This window comes from Rutilus rutilus (genome assembly GCF_951802725.1).
Source record: "Rutilus rutilus genome assembly, chromosome: 1".
In the NCBI taxonomy this organism is placed as follows: domain Eukaryota; kingdom Metazoa; phylum Chordata; class Actinopteri; order Cypriniformes; family Leuciscidae; genus Rutilus; species Rutilus rutilus.
Window position 1 is genome coordinate 53,801,959 of NC_140209.1, and position 18,240 is coordinate 53,820,198.

Below are 18,240 nucleotides of genomic sequence, written 5' to 3' on the forward strand. Positions count from 1 at the left end.
ATTTAAAAAAAAAAAAAAATACTTAAAAATAAAAATCTGTCTGCCTCTATGGGAATTTAACATACAGTAGGGGTGTACTCACTTATGCACCATGTATTTTAAGGAAGAACATTTATTTATTTACGATACATTATTCATTCACAAAGAAAATTGGTGTCCTTAAAGGTTGGATTTTTCCTAATTCTTTAAAATTAAGGCATTAAGTTCAATTTCCAAAATATGATTTTTTATTCCTCTTTTTAGTCAACTTTAGCATGGGTGTATTCACTTATGCATTGCACTGTATATATATACTGTATGTGTGTGTGTGTGTGTGTGTGTGTGTATATATATATATATATGTATATGAAAAATATATAATTACATAATAATTTATATTATCTATCTATCTTATATTTATAAATCTATCTATCTATCTATCTATCTATCTATCTATCTATCTATCTATCTATCTATCTATCTATCTATCTATCTATCTATCTATCTATCTATCTATCTATCTATCTATCTATCTATCTATCTATCTAATATATATTATTTATTTTTCAGCTCTACAAAAAAAGATTTGGTTGACAGAATAATATTTCCTTCATACCAAACCATATTTTCACACAGCGAGCACTGAACATGAAGCATGAATTAAGAATAATAAATCATGACTTTTAATAATATATATATATATTTTTTTTTATTGAATTAAATGACACAAAAATGCATTACATAAACAATTAAAAACAGCACTTTAGAAATGTAGACAAATAAAGACAACATAGTGGTAGAATTCAACATTTATCATCTAATCTAATTGTATTCTTCTTTTTCATTCATTGGGATCATAAACAGCTGTCTGTATAAACAGCAGTATGTTGAGCATTTAAAAAAAAATACCATAAAATAAAAACTTTAATAAAGACATTTCTTTAGAAATCTACAGCACATCCGTAGAAACACTAAAATGCTTAACCTAGAAAAATAGGCTTCGTCAGCTTTGTTTGATATGAATACAGAAGCATACGAACAACATCAAGAAGCTTGAACCAAACAAACAATAGTCTGTCAGTGATTTACATATCCAAACTGTTCATCCCCATATCTACTGTTGCAGAAAATTACTCATATTTATCTTTGTTGAGTGCTGTGAGCCTCGTGAATTTTGTCTGGAATGAATAGCAGACCTATTCGACTACTAGAATACAGACATTCACGAGGCGAAATCACATGGTCACAACATAGAAGTATATTTAACGAGAGGCACCAAACAAAACACCTTGTTCCTCATGCAAAATATATTCAAGACCATTTAGTCTGTCAGATTGCAGAAAGCCATCCAATTGATCATTTCTCTCAGGCTACATCATTAACCAGTACTGAGAAATATTCATTTAAGGCTCATTATGGAGCTCAAGGCCTTTGTGTGGTAAATGCAATTGCTTTTTTCCTTTCTTTTTAAGTGAAGTGATTAATTTGAGCTATTAATCGCCATTTGCACAACCTAAGCTGAAGTATTATTATTCAAAGACATTTAAAGGGATAGTTCACCCAAACATCTGACCAAGATTTACTCACAAAAGAAGATAGTTTAAAGAATGTCAGGAACCAGACATCTGACAGCGCACCATTGACTTCCATAGTTGTTTTTACTATGGAAGTCAATGGGTCTCATAAACTGTCTGGTTACCAACATTCTTCAAAATATCCTCTTTTGTGCTCAACAGAAGAAAGAAACTCATACAAGAGGGTGAGTAAGTATGACAAAATTTTCATTTTTGGGTGAACTATCCCTTTAAGATCCTTTTTCTGATCCAGTCCATTTTTGTCACAGAAAACCATTTATCAATGATCTGACGAGCCCCTGAGGAGAATAAGCGAATATTTACACGTGATCAGAGCTCACCCATAAACCTCTGAGGTATCATTTGCCTTTCTAGATGAGAAGAGTACTTTAAAGGTCTGGATGGCATTCGGTTCTCTTTGAGAACTCCCTTTAATGCGCATTAAATATGTGTGCTTTACCATCCACGTGTCCTTTGAGATTATTCGAAGACGTGGAGTGATTTTAATCTTCATCTCACGCCGCCAGAGACTCCTTTGGGAAGAGGACCCCCAGAAAACCTACACCTGAAAGTCTGTCCCGAAGTGTCTGATTTGGGCATCAGTCATGGACAGGTAAGTGGTCCTCATGCTGGGTGAATACTGCAGTTGATAAAGAAACAGGAAGATAAACACTGTATTCGATCGACTTTGGATAATGGCATGTGTGAAAGCCACAGGCAAAAGACCCTCAAGCCTTGTTCACGCACACATACAGTGATCTGCAGTGAGAAACTTTGAGGCAAAATGAGCTAAAGCAAACTTATGTGATGCGGAGTGGGCGTGTCCAGTGGCTTTATGCAAATGAACAGTGCAGTGACCAATAAAAGTGAAGACTAGCTGTGTTTGAAATCGCCCCCTATACCCTATCATTCACTATTCCCTATTACTCCACTAATATAATTCACTTGAAGGAGTGAATGAAAACGAGTGAGTTAATTCGGACACTGGATAGCATAGTTTGTGCTTGCTGTTTAATAATCATTTGAGCTGTAGGTAGTAAGATGAAACTAAAGTTGTGAAAACTAATGTTTAAACCTTAACTAAACAATTTAATAGTAAATAAAAAAGGAATTTATACCTGTATGGTATTACGCTGGAGCAGCAGTTTGTAAAATAAAAGGATGATTCAGCTACAGGCGCTATCTTCTAGTGAGACGCGGGAATTCATTCAGCGCGCGACTCTCACAGTGCATTATGGGTATTCTCTATCCGTTGAGGGTACATCAGTTGTACACTCATTATTGTGGTGCATTGTGGGATTGAATGAGCGCATATGATAACGTCCACTATGGTTTCGGACACCACTACAAATGGCTGTCCCCTCTACTAGTGCACTATTTAAGGGTATGGGGGGGCGATTTCAGGCACAGCCTTTGACTGATCTGTTTCCCGCCAGATACTGTAGATGAGGGTGCATTCAAGTCATGTTGGAAAGATTGTATTTAGAAGTTAAGTGCACACTTTACAACTATAATTTATTTATTTTTTATGAATTATATCATTTGTTTTTTTTCTAGCCAAGTTACATGCACAAAGGGCAAAAGTATTATTATAAATGTTATTATACAATGCAATATTATACATTATACTACGGGCTGTTGAATGCTTGAATCTGATTGGTTGACAAACATTGCAATTGTTTTCAGGGAAACGCACAGCAAAAGTAGTTCCGGCCAGTTCTCGACCGCATTACAGTTCCATATCACTTCGCTAAATGATTTCAGTTATTTTAAACAGCAAAAGAACCAAAACCAACAACGACACTGACCCAGCAAATACATATAGTAAACAATAGGATAAAAATGACAAATTATTTTAATGTTTTTTGTCGCAAAATTACGTTTTATTATGTACGGAAAGCATACTCTCTTTCTCCCGCTCTCTCTCCTATTCAAACACACTCACACATAGAGTAACGTGTTGTCAGCGCTGCTCTGACGATTTTATCAGAAAAATAGATTAACAACTTAAAAGATACATGACATTTCTCACTAGCGAGGTAATAACGGCGCTGTTCTTGAAGCAGATAAACGTACAGTTTCGCTAGTAGTAGAGACTCTGCTGCCGAACAATGTTGAGAGACGCACAGACTCAGGTAATTCACTTACGCTTAATCTCTCTCTCTCTCTCTCTCTTTCTCTCTATAACTGCATTAAAGGGGTCATATAATGCCATTTTTGTACAAGCTAATATGATTCTTTAGGGTCTAAATTAAAAGTTTGTAATATACTTTAATTCAAAATTCTCATTAGTATTGTAAGAAAACACTAATTTTACCTGGTCAAAACCAGCTCTGTTTTCAGCACGCCGTTTAAGTGCATGTGTCTTTAAATGATAATGAGCTTTGCTCACCCCGCCCCTCTGTTCTGTTACCGTTTGTAATAATAACACAATAACCATAAAGCGTTGTTCATTATAAACGTGGGATTATGAATTATATTGAGAACGGCATAAAAAACATGCCGTAATGTACCTTGAGTGTAAACCGCCGCATTCATCGTGAAGCGTGCTAGCGATTTGCAAAGATTAATATAAATATTAATATAAAGGTTAATAAAACGTTACACTCACTTATTCTTCTGGAGGTGCAGCAGGAACACGAATAGTTGGTACCGATCCTTTTTTCAGGAGCAGCTTCTTAGCAAAACCAGCTTTATAACGTTACTGACCCTCGTTTGTAAAGCAGTCTGGTGTGTGAAATGATTCGAGCAAACATGAAAGCATTGACGTTGATCGTGGGGAATATTCCCTTCGAAAACAAACTCAGCCACTGCGTCTTCAGCGGTTCGGATTTAGGAACATCAAAATGACTGCTGTGTTCCTTATTACACCCAAGAACAGAACACCACAATCGCTTAGACGCCATTCTGCTCATAGACAGTGCTCCAGCGTATCAACAATGACCGCGTCGGTCCGCTCACGAGCGAGGGCGGGTCTGTGTTGAAACGCTGCTGTCAATCAACAATCGTGGGAGGGACGTCCGACCATGTGACGTCACAAGATCGAACGACTTGATTTGAGATGGGGGAAAACATATAAGAAGATTTAAAAAAAACCACTGGATGGATTTTTATCATTTTATGATGGTTGTGTACAGGCACTGCCAACACACATTTCAGTACAATCAGCTTGTAAAAGTGCATGTACCATTATATGACCCCTTTAAAAACTGCATTGACTGCTATCAATGGCTCAAGCCTCTGTTACTAGCTCTAAAGTGACGTTTTGGAATTAATAACGGAGGCTTGAGATGTGATGCGCAAGAAATTAGTCCTACACATAAGAGTGTTTTAAATGACAAAAACCTGACAAATATCTTGAAATACATCATCTGACCAATGTTTTGAGGTGTGGTACCCGCAGTATAAGCAGAATAATTGACTCCGGGCTTTTGTGCTAATATTAATACCAGTGGGTCTGACTGAAACACCTGAATTCATTAATTAAGAGGTGCGTCCCAATATTTAAAAAAGCCCCCTGAAATACATGGGCTGTTCTTTATTTAGTAGGAGTTTAAAAAAAAAAACGATTTGTTTTTTGTAGTTAAAAAAGAAGGTACACCACCATCTTGCTTCGACCAAAGTGACTTGAACACACCTGACGTCATAATAACAACATCCCAATCTGTAAATCACACGTCCCAAAGCACCGTGGATGTCTGCCAGATGGAGAAGTTACTGGGAGCAGTTTCTCTGCTCTATATGATGTGTTTCTGCCCATGTATCGGGCATTAACACAAAAGTAATGCCTGGAAACCTCCAGAAATAAAATCACTGTATGTGTGAACGAGCCTTCAGGTGATGTATTAGTGCAGGAAAAGAGCTGAGCGGGAAAACATACTGATGAATATCTGGGCAAAAAAAGCAAAAGACAACAACCTCAAAAACCGCTCAGCGCTCTTAAGTTTTATAGGGACGTACACAATGCTAATGGATTGGGTGAAGATATCGTCTGATGAAGGAAATGAGGACAAAGGCATGTTGAAGGAAGGCAGAAGCACGGTAGGGAGGAGGGCAGTGGGCTCACTTACTGTTTCTAAATGTCTGGGGATATAACTTCAAATGTGATAAAAGACAGGAAAAGAACTCAATTAGCTGTAAAATATCTCTGTGTGAATACAGCGTCTTGACAGTTAAAAATGAAGCAGGGAATCGGTTCATTAGACAGAAGACTGTCCTTTGATGAGTTTTACGCCTTCTGCGATGCATCAACCAACACGACTCAGAAGACGATCCTCTCAATTACACCCGTGTTCACTTATGATTCATCTTAGACCTCACAATCTGCACGAGCCTGATAGAAATAATGGCTTCGGATTAAATCAAAGCAGGGCTGTTTTAAATTTTTTATTTAACTAATAGTAATTTCTCATGATTCCCCTTTCTATCTGCATGGATACTCCACTAAAGAAAGGAAACAATAGGGGGCAGTAATGCTCCATATCTGTTTAAAGCTTCAGTTCTCATGATCTTGTGCACCACAATCACACAAAGCTACATGAGTACCAGAACATTACCATTTCATTCATGCTAAAATATCTGCTATAATTATGAATTATTGTGAATATACACTACAATTCAAAGGTTTTAATGTTTCTGATAGAAGTATCTTATGCTCATCCAAACTGAATTTATTTGATAAAAAAAAAAACGGTAATATTGTAAAATATGTTTACAATCTTAAATGCCATTACTCCAGTCTTCAGTGTCACATGATCCTTCAGAAATCATTCTAATATGATAATTTGGTCATGGGGTCTTGTGGGGCCATCTGAAGCTGTCTGAATATGGATTTTGGACTGTCAAAAATTTGATCCCAGTTCACTTGCATTAGATCGATGTTTTCCTCAAAAACATTCATTCATAGTTGGACAGGAATAAACTATTACTTTAATGGACCCATGCTGAATAAAATCATTATTATTATTATTTTTAAAAAGAATCTTACTGAACCCCAAACTTTTGAACAGTAGCGTATAAGTGATTAAGGAATAACTGACTACATTTTTTTATAAAAAATAAATAAAAAAAGGATCCAAAATATATTTCCATGATCTGCGGAAAAAAGTGGAATTGTGGAAAACAATAGTGCAATTGGAATAGTGCTAAACATCAACCACAACCTAAAGATATGATGCACATCATGATGCATCACAATATTAAAAACTTTGCTTTATTTTTGTCCTTTAGGGACAGATATACAGGGAATACGGAGAAATTACTATTAGTTGTTGATGCTAAATTATAAATGAAAATGAATTAAAAACAGCCCTGCTTTGATTTAATTTGAAGCCAGAATTTCTATCAGGCTCGTGCAGATTGTGAGGTCCCTACCTCATAGAGCTGAGAATTACCAGTTAATAAAAAAATTTTCTGCAAGAAAAATCCTTTAAAAAAAAAATCAATAGTAGATGAAATACATCGAACATACAAGGATTGAGTAAAAACTGAGTAAAAAATCAAAATACCGATGGTGGTGGTGAACCGCTCCCAATCAATGGGACGTTTTCATAGCGAGGATTTCGTTCGAACAGCATGGACTGGTTCCTGCAGGAGAAGAGGAAAGATAAGTGGGTCAAGCATGAGAGAAAACAACAGCTCTCTCTCTCTCTCACACACACACACACACACACTCACATGTACTCTGGTGTGCTGGATGTGGCCTGCAGCGGAGGGTGAAGGCTGGTCTGGCTGCCCATGCTGCTGCTGTAACTGCAGAAACTGTGAACTTGAGCTCGGGTGGGGTTATAGGCACTGATGCGCCTCGAAGGGTTAAAGGGGTCCTCCTCGTCCATATCATCATAATCCCTGTCCCTGAGGAACAAGCAAAGCACCTGTCAGCGACATCTATCCACGCCATGCACCGCAGTGACACAACAGGAATGGTACCTGATGGCGATGAGGGTCCAGGCTCGTGGGACGGCACACAGCAGGGCACAGAAGGCACAGGCTGCCAGCAGAGAGAACAGGCACAGGTACAGGAGCCCCTCCACACCGTCATAGCAGACGCCCAGAAGAGCCTCCAGATAGTCCTGCACAACCACAACGCTGTTAGATCAACATGAGCCTATTCATAAGGCGAGACGCCACAGGGGAATACTTTTTTTAAAACTAATACAGTACCAGTCAAAAGTTTTGGATCTGTAAGATTTTTTATGTCTCCTCTGTTCACCAAGGCTGAATTTATTTGATTAAAAATTTTAGGAATAAAATCAGGCAAATTATATGTAAACACTGCGCACACACCTTACAGAATATAGAATATAGAATACCACACATACAGAATATAGATAGGAATAAAACAGTACATTTAAGTGTATGTAAGTGATACTAAAGCGCAGATTTCTGGTTTTGAGAAAACAGCCTTTAAAGATGTGTATTGTAATTGAAATCTACAGATGTAGATATGGTGTAATAAAATAAAAACTTGGATGTTTTTCTTTCCACTAGTCTGAAACAACATGTTGTGAAAAGCCTCAAAATTAACTAGTGCATAACAAAAAAAATGCCTGTAGTGCCTTGCCTTAAGTAGTTTGACTTTAATTATTATTTTTTTTAGGGGAAAAAATACAAAATTGCTTCGTTGCTAATTAATATCTGAAGATATTTTGTCTGTAAAATCAAAGTCAAGTGGTGCAACCAACAAGCAGAAAAAAAACAGAGACCCTTATGCCATACATTTCTTAAAATATCAGAAAATTTACCTTTTTATGAAAAGGCAAGGTTAGTTGAGGTTATAAAAGTGTAATGTGGTGCGACTCCCCAAAAACATGATGTATTATTTATTAATTTATGTTAAGTTTTCAAAAATAATGATTAACATGTCTACACTTGCATGCATTCAAGGTATAATATGCTTTTAAAACTCATATCTAACTAAAATTCACTAAATTATTTTTTAAACCCCATGAAACCAACATCAATACAAAGACAACATTGACATGTTTTGAAAAAAAATAAATATATTTTTCCTTCTTTTTTTTTGGGACATTCTTATTTGTCATTGTGGCCGTTTTTGGTTAAAATAATGTGAAAACTGGTGATAGGTACACTGTAAAAAAAGTATATGATCAATAAGTTATGACAACATATGTTTTTACATTGCTTACAACTTGCAACTTTTTTTTTTAAAGGTAAATAAGTTTTTTAAGAGTCAGTATAATGTAATTTAAATTGAAATTACTTAAAATTCCAAGCTGATTGTACTTAAAAATTTAAGGCAGCAACTTTTTTTTTTTTACAGTGTAAAAGTCTGGCTATTCCAGATCCAGACTTACAAACTGTTCAAATATTCTTTTTCGTACAAGGATGACTCACTTTATGAAGACTACGGCAGTCCAGCGAGGCGGTGAGCTGGTGCAAATTGAACTCTGAGGAGTTCAAGAGACGCTGAATTCCTAGAAGATCTTTCTGAAATGATTCATACAGGAGAAATGAATCATGTTTGGAGAAAAAAGAGGTACAGAATGTGATGCAGAGCTCTTTATTTCATCCATCTTTGACAGCACTCTCACCTCTGCAGTCGGAAACACAGGGAGAGAAAACTGCAGCAAACCTTGCACCTGTATCTGCATGGTGGTCAGAGACCTCTGGAAGACGGTCAGAGACTGCAGCACAGAAACAACGGCAAAACATGTGAGCTAAAGGATTACTACTTACTACACAGACATGCCATAGGTTATGCTAATGCTAATGCTAATGCAACGACTAGTAAAAGGCCATAAATCCCTGCTGAGAATATGTATTTACATCTGGATTAACACTCATTCAGGGCTTAAATATGGTTAATGGTTACATCTGTCTTATATTCGCTTCATGATTTCCCCTCAGAACGTTTACTGTAATAGATGATCATCCAAAACAGGAGCTTAACCAGCACAGAATAAATGTCTAAATCAGTGGAAAAGCTTTCGCAGGATTCCCACAGGCGACGCGAGAAAGCCAGACAAATCTAATTATCCCAAAACTACAGACAAAAGAGACCCTCTTTGATCAAAGTTTATTTTCATATCGCCTATTCATAATTGAATTAGCCACGCAGATTTTTTATAATGTTTCGTTATAATGGCTTTAACATGGGTATTCGCTTCAATTAGAGGTCAAATGAATCTGTAAGCTCCGTTAATTGCTCGTGTCAGGAGTTCAGGGAGGAATTGAATCGTTTACCTGCTGGAACGGATTGGGAAGACTCTGGCTGCAGTACAGGTAATAGTGCATTATATCTGCAGGGGACACACAAGCAAAGTCAACATTCAGAGGCCAGAGTCACAAAAACCTTCTTAAGAAAGAAGTTAGGAGATTCATTAAAATAAAGTGTAAGAAGTTTGTAAGGATGAAAGTGCAATTCTTGAAATTTGTGCAATTTTATATCATTATGTCAATCCTTAGCCTGGAAATCCAGACCTAAATCTAAAAGATTAATGGTCTGGCGTCGACTAATGAAAATCGGCCAGCTCGAGGGGCGGTACCAAGCGTGCATTTGAAAATCTCACTGCACGCAATTGGATAACACTACGACCAATCACAACAATAAACCCCAGCTACCAGCGGAGCTAACTGGTAGATTATACTCTTGCCGTATCCAGTCGGCAAACCGGCAAAAACGTCCTTTTTGCAAAGGAACGATTCAAGCGGCGTCTTTTGTTCCTGTTTTAGATAAAAAGCCAAGTCTAACTCGTTCATTGTAGCGGCCAAAGCCGTTTCAAACAACTGGTGTTCATCTATAGCCATCTTGCCATGTTTACTAATGACTTCGACGTCACAGCGCTGTCATCATCTGTTTAGCTCGCCTCTGGCCCGCCTATATCAGATAACCCGATGTGATTGGTGCAGCTCAGATCGAGGGGCATATTTAATGAGCATCATTACTCGACCCCAGAGTAACTCGCTGAGCAAATTCAACTTGTGCTCTCGCGAGAACTCTGGATTACCAGGGTAGTCAATCCTTGTATTGTTCAACCAGTTGAGGTTGATATGGGATTTAGACAGTAATTAGTAATAAGTAATGCAATACTTTTCAGAGAGAGTAAATAGTACAGTAATCTAACTACACTGTTGAAGATGTAATTAGTAGGTAGTAATTACTTTTTTTGAGTAACTTACCCAACACTGTATGTAGATAGTGTTATGATGTAAAGCTTAATATGTGAAACAACGTGATCAATTAATTACACATCTTACCTTTATGGAAGCTTGTTTCCGCCACAGAATAAAACATTTTAAAAGATAATTGCGACTTTTTATCTCACAATTGCGAGTTTACATCTCGATATAAAGTCGCAATTGCGTGTTATAAAGTCACAACTGCGAGAAATAAACTCGCAATTCGGACTTTTTTCCTCAGAATTGCGAGTTTATATAATGCAATTCTGACTTTGTATCTCGCAATTGCGTGTTATTAGTCAGAATTGCGAGATAAAAACTTGCAATTGTGAGAAAAAAGTCGCAATTACTTTTTTTTTCTGTGGCGGAAACAAGCTTTCATAGTTTTAAGAAAGTTGGAAGCTTATCCTAATTTTTACGATTATTTACAAGGATTTTTAAGAACATTTTATTTGGGAATTCAAACTCTAACTAAGCATTGTCTTCAGAACAACTTTAAGAAAAAGAAAAGTACATTCTCAAGTATTGTTTTTGGGAGTACAAAATATTCTGAGCTTCATTCTTGAGAAAAATAGGAAAAAAATGGCAGTTATAAAACATTTATTTTCAAGAATGTGCTGAGATTCCGGACCCAAGTTACTGTGCTATTAACTGAAATCGATTTGGAAACCATCATGTTATGACTTCAATCATGAGAACATTACAATATGACCACCCAAATACAAGAACTATTCAGTATTAAGCCACCAGTCATGTAAATTACACGTACTGTAGATGTAAATTACTAGTACTAGTTTAGTGTCTGATGGACTGTTCCACTTGTGCATGTGCAGTAATGGTTTTTACTTCATTGTACACGCATTGTTTAAACCCTTTCAAATAAAGATCTGTAAAGCTTATTTGGATTTTACAAAATGATATTTAAAATACAGTCTCCTGAAAATGGGACATTTCCTTTTTTTGTTGTTGCAGCGTTCATAATAAATAAAATGGCCTAAAAGTGGATGAATATGCCTTTAATTGTCTGTGCTAAAAATATCTGGTTCATGGAAAGGACACGAGGAAATGAAGTAATGAAATATTACTTACCTGCACTTAAGGAGTCTTTGGTTTGATTGACAATGAACTTGTCAGGAGAGACACAAAAGTCACTGGTGCCCTAGAACAGAACAAATAACAAATTCGCATGGACAATTCTGATGTTGAGATGCCACAAATAATTTTGTGGATGTTATTGCAGCGTTCATACATATTGGGTTGTGATATTTGCAAGAGTAGACATCGGAAAAACATAAGGAGAGCAGCAGCTTTTGTTTCTGCTCTGACATACAAGTCTAGGGGTGGGAGAAAATGCGCAACAAAGTTTAAATCCCGCCTGGTTAGCGCGCTTCCCATAATGTTTACTCATTAGGTCGGTAGGCAGAGAAAAGGCGCTCTTTTGTGGTTGTTCAAACACAAAGCAATCCGGTAAAATGTGTTTTCGACTACGTCTGGAATTGGTCGAAAGTGACAAGCTTAAAACCCCGTTTACACCTGTATTTAGTGTCGTCCAACAGTGATCCGATCGACCGAAATGCATCTTACACCAGGTGTCAAACAAGGCCTATGACCTTTGCTGAATGTCAGGACCAGATGAGCTGTTCACACGGGGGAAAATTCTATTGTGAAGATCTGTGGATGGCTAAGCTTAAGTGAGTGGGTGTCAGCGACAAGAACGAACAGAACGAACCTTTACCTGAAACTTTCTTAAGGGAAAATGTCATAAATATTGCTTCTAATTAAATTGTTGTGCGCTTTTAATTCTCCCCTCTGACAAAGCTCTGCAATTTCATTCATGCATTCAGATCTGGACGGCACATACTGGATGGCAAAACCAACCAGATTAAAATTTTAGCATTAGGCTTTGCTTTGGGGCTTGAGCAACAATATTATCAATCATTTCCTCTGTAAAGTTAGGATTGGGGTAACGACTAGGGGTGTTTGTTGGACCAGAACGTTGTCGTTCCAGGACCAATATAAAATACATCCAACTTAGCAAATCCAAATTCATTGTGTATTTTAGATTTTACATGTATTTGAGACTACATGCAGTAATGTGGGAAATCAGTAATCATTTGAATAATCGATAAATCAATAAGAAATCAATAAATCAATTACAAAACAAAAATAACTAATCAACTAAACCAATCATGAGATATATAGACATGAGGATAAGTAGATAATTTAATAATCAGAAATAAGAATTTAATAAAAACATTGATCATTTGAAAACCATTTAATTAGCAATTCTAAAAATCAAGCTTTTAATGTTGTTTTATATGTCCATGTGGTGTTTTTAATATGCTTTAAGACAAACCATGTGCAAATTCATGAGTCAACACTATTGCTGATGTCACAAACTACCTTGTAACGAACCAATCAGGTCAACGTTTGATCGTCACGACTGGATCTCTGAGTGAGTGGAGGCGGGGTTCATTTGCATACTCATTGAACCATGTATACTAAATGAGGCAAGGGTGTAGAGTTACACTCAAGCCATTTTAAGGCATGAAGACATTTTTTTTTAGGGAAAAAAAACGTTTAAATATGTCATTTCGGTGATTAAAGATGAGTTTTAAGGGATACAATCATTAGAGAACAGGGGGAACTTTAAGATAAATATATATCACATTTTTAATAAAGTGATTTATAATCATATATTTTATTTGTCTACTGCTTCCTGTCTATCCCTATCACTGATTTGTTTTTTTTTTTATCAATTGATTCAATTTTTACTGTTAAATGTCCTTATTAATGCTTAATTTATTTATTTCTCCAAATCAATCAATCAGGGTGGTACACATGGGGCTTCAACAGGAAATTCTCTCTGAATTAAAAAAAAAGAATTGAATTCAGGCGTGCAAGTCACACATCCCTGCTATGATTGTTTCCACTCTCAGGAATCGATGTAGTCAAGCACTGCTTGAGTAATCCACTTTACCGCGGGGCCTGACCTTTGCTCTGACCCCTCATTGAGCAGTCTTAGGTCCTGCTCCCCACAGGCATCCCGATTGAAGTGTCAGCTGTGACTCTAATCACAGTCATGCTCACGGTAGAGCTCAGGTCTGCCTCATGTGTAGCTCCTCAAAGACTGAAGCTAAAACAAGAAATTAAGCCAATTCATTCATACCCTACCCCATTTATATATCTATATCAATTAGGGGTGTAGCGGTTCTCTTTAAAAAAAAGAAAAAAGAAATCAAACCATCCAGTTCTCAATCTGACAACACATCGATAACATGGTTTATTGAGAATAACAGCACGTAAAACAGACAAAGTTCTGCTAATGCATGTTTCTGTCGATTGATACACATCCTGGGTTCCCAATACATTACAACAGCGATGATCCAAAAAACTCACTCTTTGTAAACTTTGTTCAATGCGAGTGCCGTGTGCTCGAATACGACTAGTCACTTATGGCGTCATCACCCGGGTGTTGATAACGCGCGAGCGCAGGAGATACCCTTTATAGCACACATTGCTATCTGTTTAAACTAAACTAAGCCTTGCCAATTTAAGCATTTAAGAGCCAGAAGACGCGAATGAGAACTCGAGCGCACTGTGAGAAAACTGTGCGCGCACTCATCAAACCCGCATCTCAAAGAGCGCGAAAATATTGAGTCCTCTTTCAATTCTTGCGCTTCAACGGAGAAATTCACACAAAAATTGTCAACATGCCCATCTTGGTAAGTATCCTAGCAGACATAGTCAGTTTAGTCTTAAGTGAATGAAAGAGTCAAAGCATGTGTATCAGTTTCAGTGTGTACTGGATCCGTGCATTATCTCTTAAAGGGACAGCAGCCTAATATTCCTGCTGTCTGTGTTTTTAATGGTAATCAAACAACAAAAGACAAAACCTGAAAAACACTGTTTATTTTATTTGTATCTTTGCTCTATTGCATTTATTTGTGCTGTTGCTTGTAGTTAGATTATTTGTTCTTATTTTCTTTATTTATATTTGACAGTAGTCCCTTTTCCCTCAGAACATAGCACATAACGCATCATACCGAAACCGTGATGCTAAAACCAGGATACAAACCGAAACACAAGTAATTTGAACTGTTGCACCTTTAATATCTATCTATATATAATTTTTTTTCTTTCCCAAAAGTCAATTTGCACCCAGGTTTGCACCCAGCACAGTTATACTCCAATAGTGCAATGGTGTTTTTGTTTTTTTTCTGACATATATACCATTGCAATTACACAATAGTTAAAAGAATGGCAAAATAAATAGACTTATCAACTTTTAAAGAGAAACTTCTGATTTATTTTGTGGATGACACAGGCTGTGAATCAAATCAAACTGTACAATATATTACATTCATCTCTAGGTAGAATATAGGTCATATTAACCAGATGGACAGGTTGAGTGACGTTTCTACATCCTCAAAGCCATGAACCAAACTAATCAAGATATGACCCAGAATACATTAAAAAGGGTTAAAAAATGCATATGTTTACGCATTCAATGTGCGTTTCTCATATTCAGCAACCTAATATTAAAAAAAGCAGTAGGGGGTGACAAGTAAATGTCTTTATGAGTAAGTTATTCTGTTAGTACGTAAAAAAAAAAGGATTCAGGAGTGAAACAACTGCCTTTATGAGTGAGTCGCTAAATCTTTCATACCGAGTTGTTCAAAGACACTGATTCAGAATTCAGAATTGAAATGTCATTCTGCTGTACCTTCATTTGGAACTCTTGTTGGCAGAGCAAAAAAAGACAAAGTAACTGGCAATGCTGAAATATAAGTTACTGAAATATTAACGTAGTGTTTATATAGTAAGCAATATCATTCGCAATCACTCTATTGGTCAGCAATGATTGATTGCTCATTTGTTTTTGCTTACATGACTATAATTTATTGAACTCACATACATTTATCATATTGCATGGTGCTTTACAGAAGTTAACGATTCTTGACATTGCAAATAGCTTCTAGCAGCATTTGTAAGTAAAAAACTTTTACTTTGTTTTTCTTCATGTGAAGGTAGTAGTAGAATTATGCATGGTTGAGAATTTGGACTACTAATGAAAAGTGGCATGTTTGATGCAGGTCACAGAAAAGTGTAAAGTACTCGAGATCCCCCTTCATTACATTTGTGACATCATGAACAAGGCACTTAGCCCCATATGCATAATGTACTCCACACCCAAATTACTGTATTACAAAACAAGACTAAATATAAAGCATCATTATTATGCAGCCTGAGAGATGCAGAGATAAAGACAGAGGTGAGACATGAGACATGAGTAAATTGGCATGTTTAGTGGCACAGAGAGTAAAACTGTTTACCTCCGGTAAGCCAGCGGACTGTCTAATTTAAATGACCAGGGCTTTGTAATCAGCTTTTCAAACCGGCATGCACCACGAGACACACAAATGCAGTCACTGAACCCTGATAATCTCCTAAGAATTTCACACAGCGCACGCCCCCTCTTCCCCCACTTGCAAACATTCACATTGTTTTTTAGAATAAAGAATAAAAAATAAAATCCAGGATAGTGTCAGTGAATGAAGTGACTAATAAGGTCACTGGACACTGATCAAAGGGCATTTAAAGTGAGCAGTCATGTGAAAACACAGTAACTTACCACAGCTGTGGCCGTGCCCGCTCCTAATGACACCCAACTCATGATCAGGGTCAGTACCCCACACACCATAATACTGAAATGGACAAAAAGAGAGAAAGTGAAGGAATAACAGTTAGACGCGAGGTCAAAAATAAAACTATAAACTACCGTTCGTAAGTTTGGACTCAGTAGGATTTGTGAAAGATTCTCACCAAAGAAATTATTTTGATTATTTTCCCCAAGGCTGCATTTATTTGACCAAAAATGGTAAAAAAAAAGTAATATTGTGATTATTATGACAATTAAAATAACTGTTTTATTTGAATACATTTTAAAGTGTATATTTTCAGCATCATTTATCCAGTCTTCAGTTTCAGATCTTTCAGAAATCTAATATTCTGATTTGGATTTCTTATTATTATCCATGTTAAAAACAGAATTGCTGCTTAATATTTTGGTGGCACAATTTTTTCATGATTCTTTGACACATAGAAAGTTGAAAAGAACAACATTTATTTGAAACAGAAAACTTTTGCAACATTCAAAAATGTCTTTACTGTCACTTTATCAATTTTATGAATCCTTGTGCTGACTAAAAGCATTAATAAATTATTTGAAAAAATTATTGAACTATTGAAAACATCTAGATAATGTAGATTTAGCTAATCTAGCCCATAATAAGATCACCAAAAGTCTGTGATAGAGCATTCTATTAAATATAATATATAATGCATATCTGATAAACATCTTTAAAGAGGAAAACATCAAGTGTTAGATCAGTGTTTCCTGTAGAGTTCTACTATGATACTAATCCTACTTAATTATGGTACTAAATGTATTAAAACACCATTTATTACATAAATGTTTTGTGAATGTGTAAATGAATATCAACTAAACTTCCAATTAGTAAGTAAATCTATTGATAGCTGCTCTCAGGTCACCATGATTTTGCCAAGACTAACATATTTTGTTGATCCTGGAACAACATTCCTGTCAAAAAAATGTAGTCCTAACCCTACCCATAACTTCTCCCTAAAATCAGAGGGAAATGATGGCGAATAACACTGATGTTGAAGGACCCAACCCTGGTTGTAAGCCTAAACTTGACATCAACTGTAAGAGCTTGACCCTCAAATCTGATTGGTTGATTGGAATGTTGTTCCATACCATAATGTTGATAATTAAGAATATTGCAAAAGGATCTGCCGAATGTGTATCTAACAGGAAACGTTTTAGTGATCAACTGCAGATGAGCGTAAACTCTACGGTGTGCTATCATGATAAGATTCTTGAAGTCGCTGAAGCATTCAGAAATCAACCTACAAAAGACTTAATAAGTAAGTAGTAAGAAGCAAATGAATGAAGATGTAAACCAGTGAGAAAGTGATCAAACACGTGAGCATGCGAGTGATCACGTGAGTAAACAGGAAGTCAAAAGCAGACAGAGATGAATGGGGTGAACGGCTCCCTGGTGGCCATGGAAAATGGAGCCGACGTTTCCTCAAACAGCCTTTCTCATCTGAAGATGGTCTTAAAAGCACCAATAAAGCGGATTGGAAGCACGTAGTAATTAGTCAAGGGCGAGCGCACGCTCACGTGGGCAGAGAGATCAATAAGCATTAGTGGGGTAAGTGGGGATGGATCTAAAGGAGCTTCCAATAAGAAAAACGGAGAGAGAGCGAGAGAGAGAGAGAGAGAGAGAGAGGAAATGCAGGGCTCGCTGGCGACTGGCTAACCACTGCACTCTATGCACTCAGAGTCTTTCCACAGAGGTCTGTTTATGTCAGAGGCAAAATTATTTTACTGTGCATCCGTTAGGGATTTAAGCTAGCAGAGATAAACAACTCTGCAACACTAGACAAACAATTCGAAACGAGAAAGGATTATATATACATGCTGAAATCTAAGTAATATGACATTTGACTCGTTGTG

At 36.6% G+C, this 18,240-nt stretch overlaps 1 protein-coding gene across 2 annotated transcripts in view; it reads right to left on the reverse strand.

Annotated features, from left to right (window-relative positions):
- Positions 1-693: 693 nt before the first annotated feature.
- ttyh2l (tweety homolog 2, like) overlaps positions 694-18,240 on the reverse strand; it is a 42,641-nt gene continuing 25,094 nt past the window's right edge. The window contains exons 6-15 of one of the 2 annotated variants that reach the window (XM_084402342.1): positions 16,330-16,402; positions 11,784-11,853; positions 9,759-9,814; positions 9,107-9,199; positions 8,910-9,002; positions 7,482-7,624; positions 7,230-7,406; positions 7,061-7,139; positions 5,624-5,648; positions 1,769-2,193 (exon numbers count right to left, since the gene is read on the reverse strand). In XM_084402342.1, coding sequence (XP_084258468.1) covers positions 2,153-2,193; positions 5,624-5,648; positions 7,061-7,139; positions 7,230-7,406; positions 7,482-7,624; positions 8,910-9,002; positions 9,107-9,199; positions 9,759-9,814; positions 11,784-11,853; positions 16,330-16,402 — 850 coding nt within the window. In that variant the 3' untranslated portion in view covers positions 1,769-2,152. Of the gene's footprint in view, positions 2,194-5,623; positions 5,649-7,060; positions 7,140-7,229; positions 7,407-7,481; positions 7,625-8,909; positions 9,003-9,106; positions 9,200-9,758; positions 9,815-11,783; positions 11,854-16,329; positions 16,403-18,240 lie in introns of both variants that reach the window. The other variant, XM_084402341.1, reaches the window with a different exon arrangement.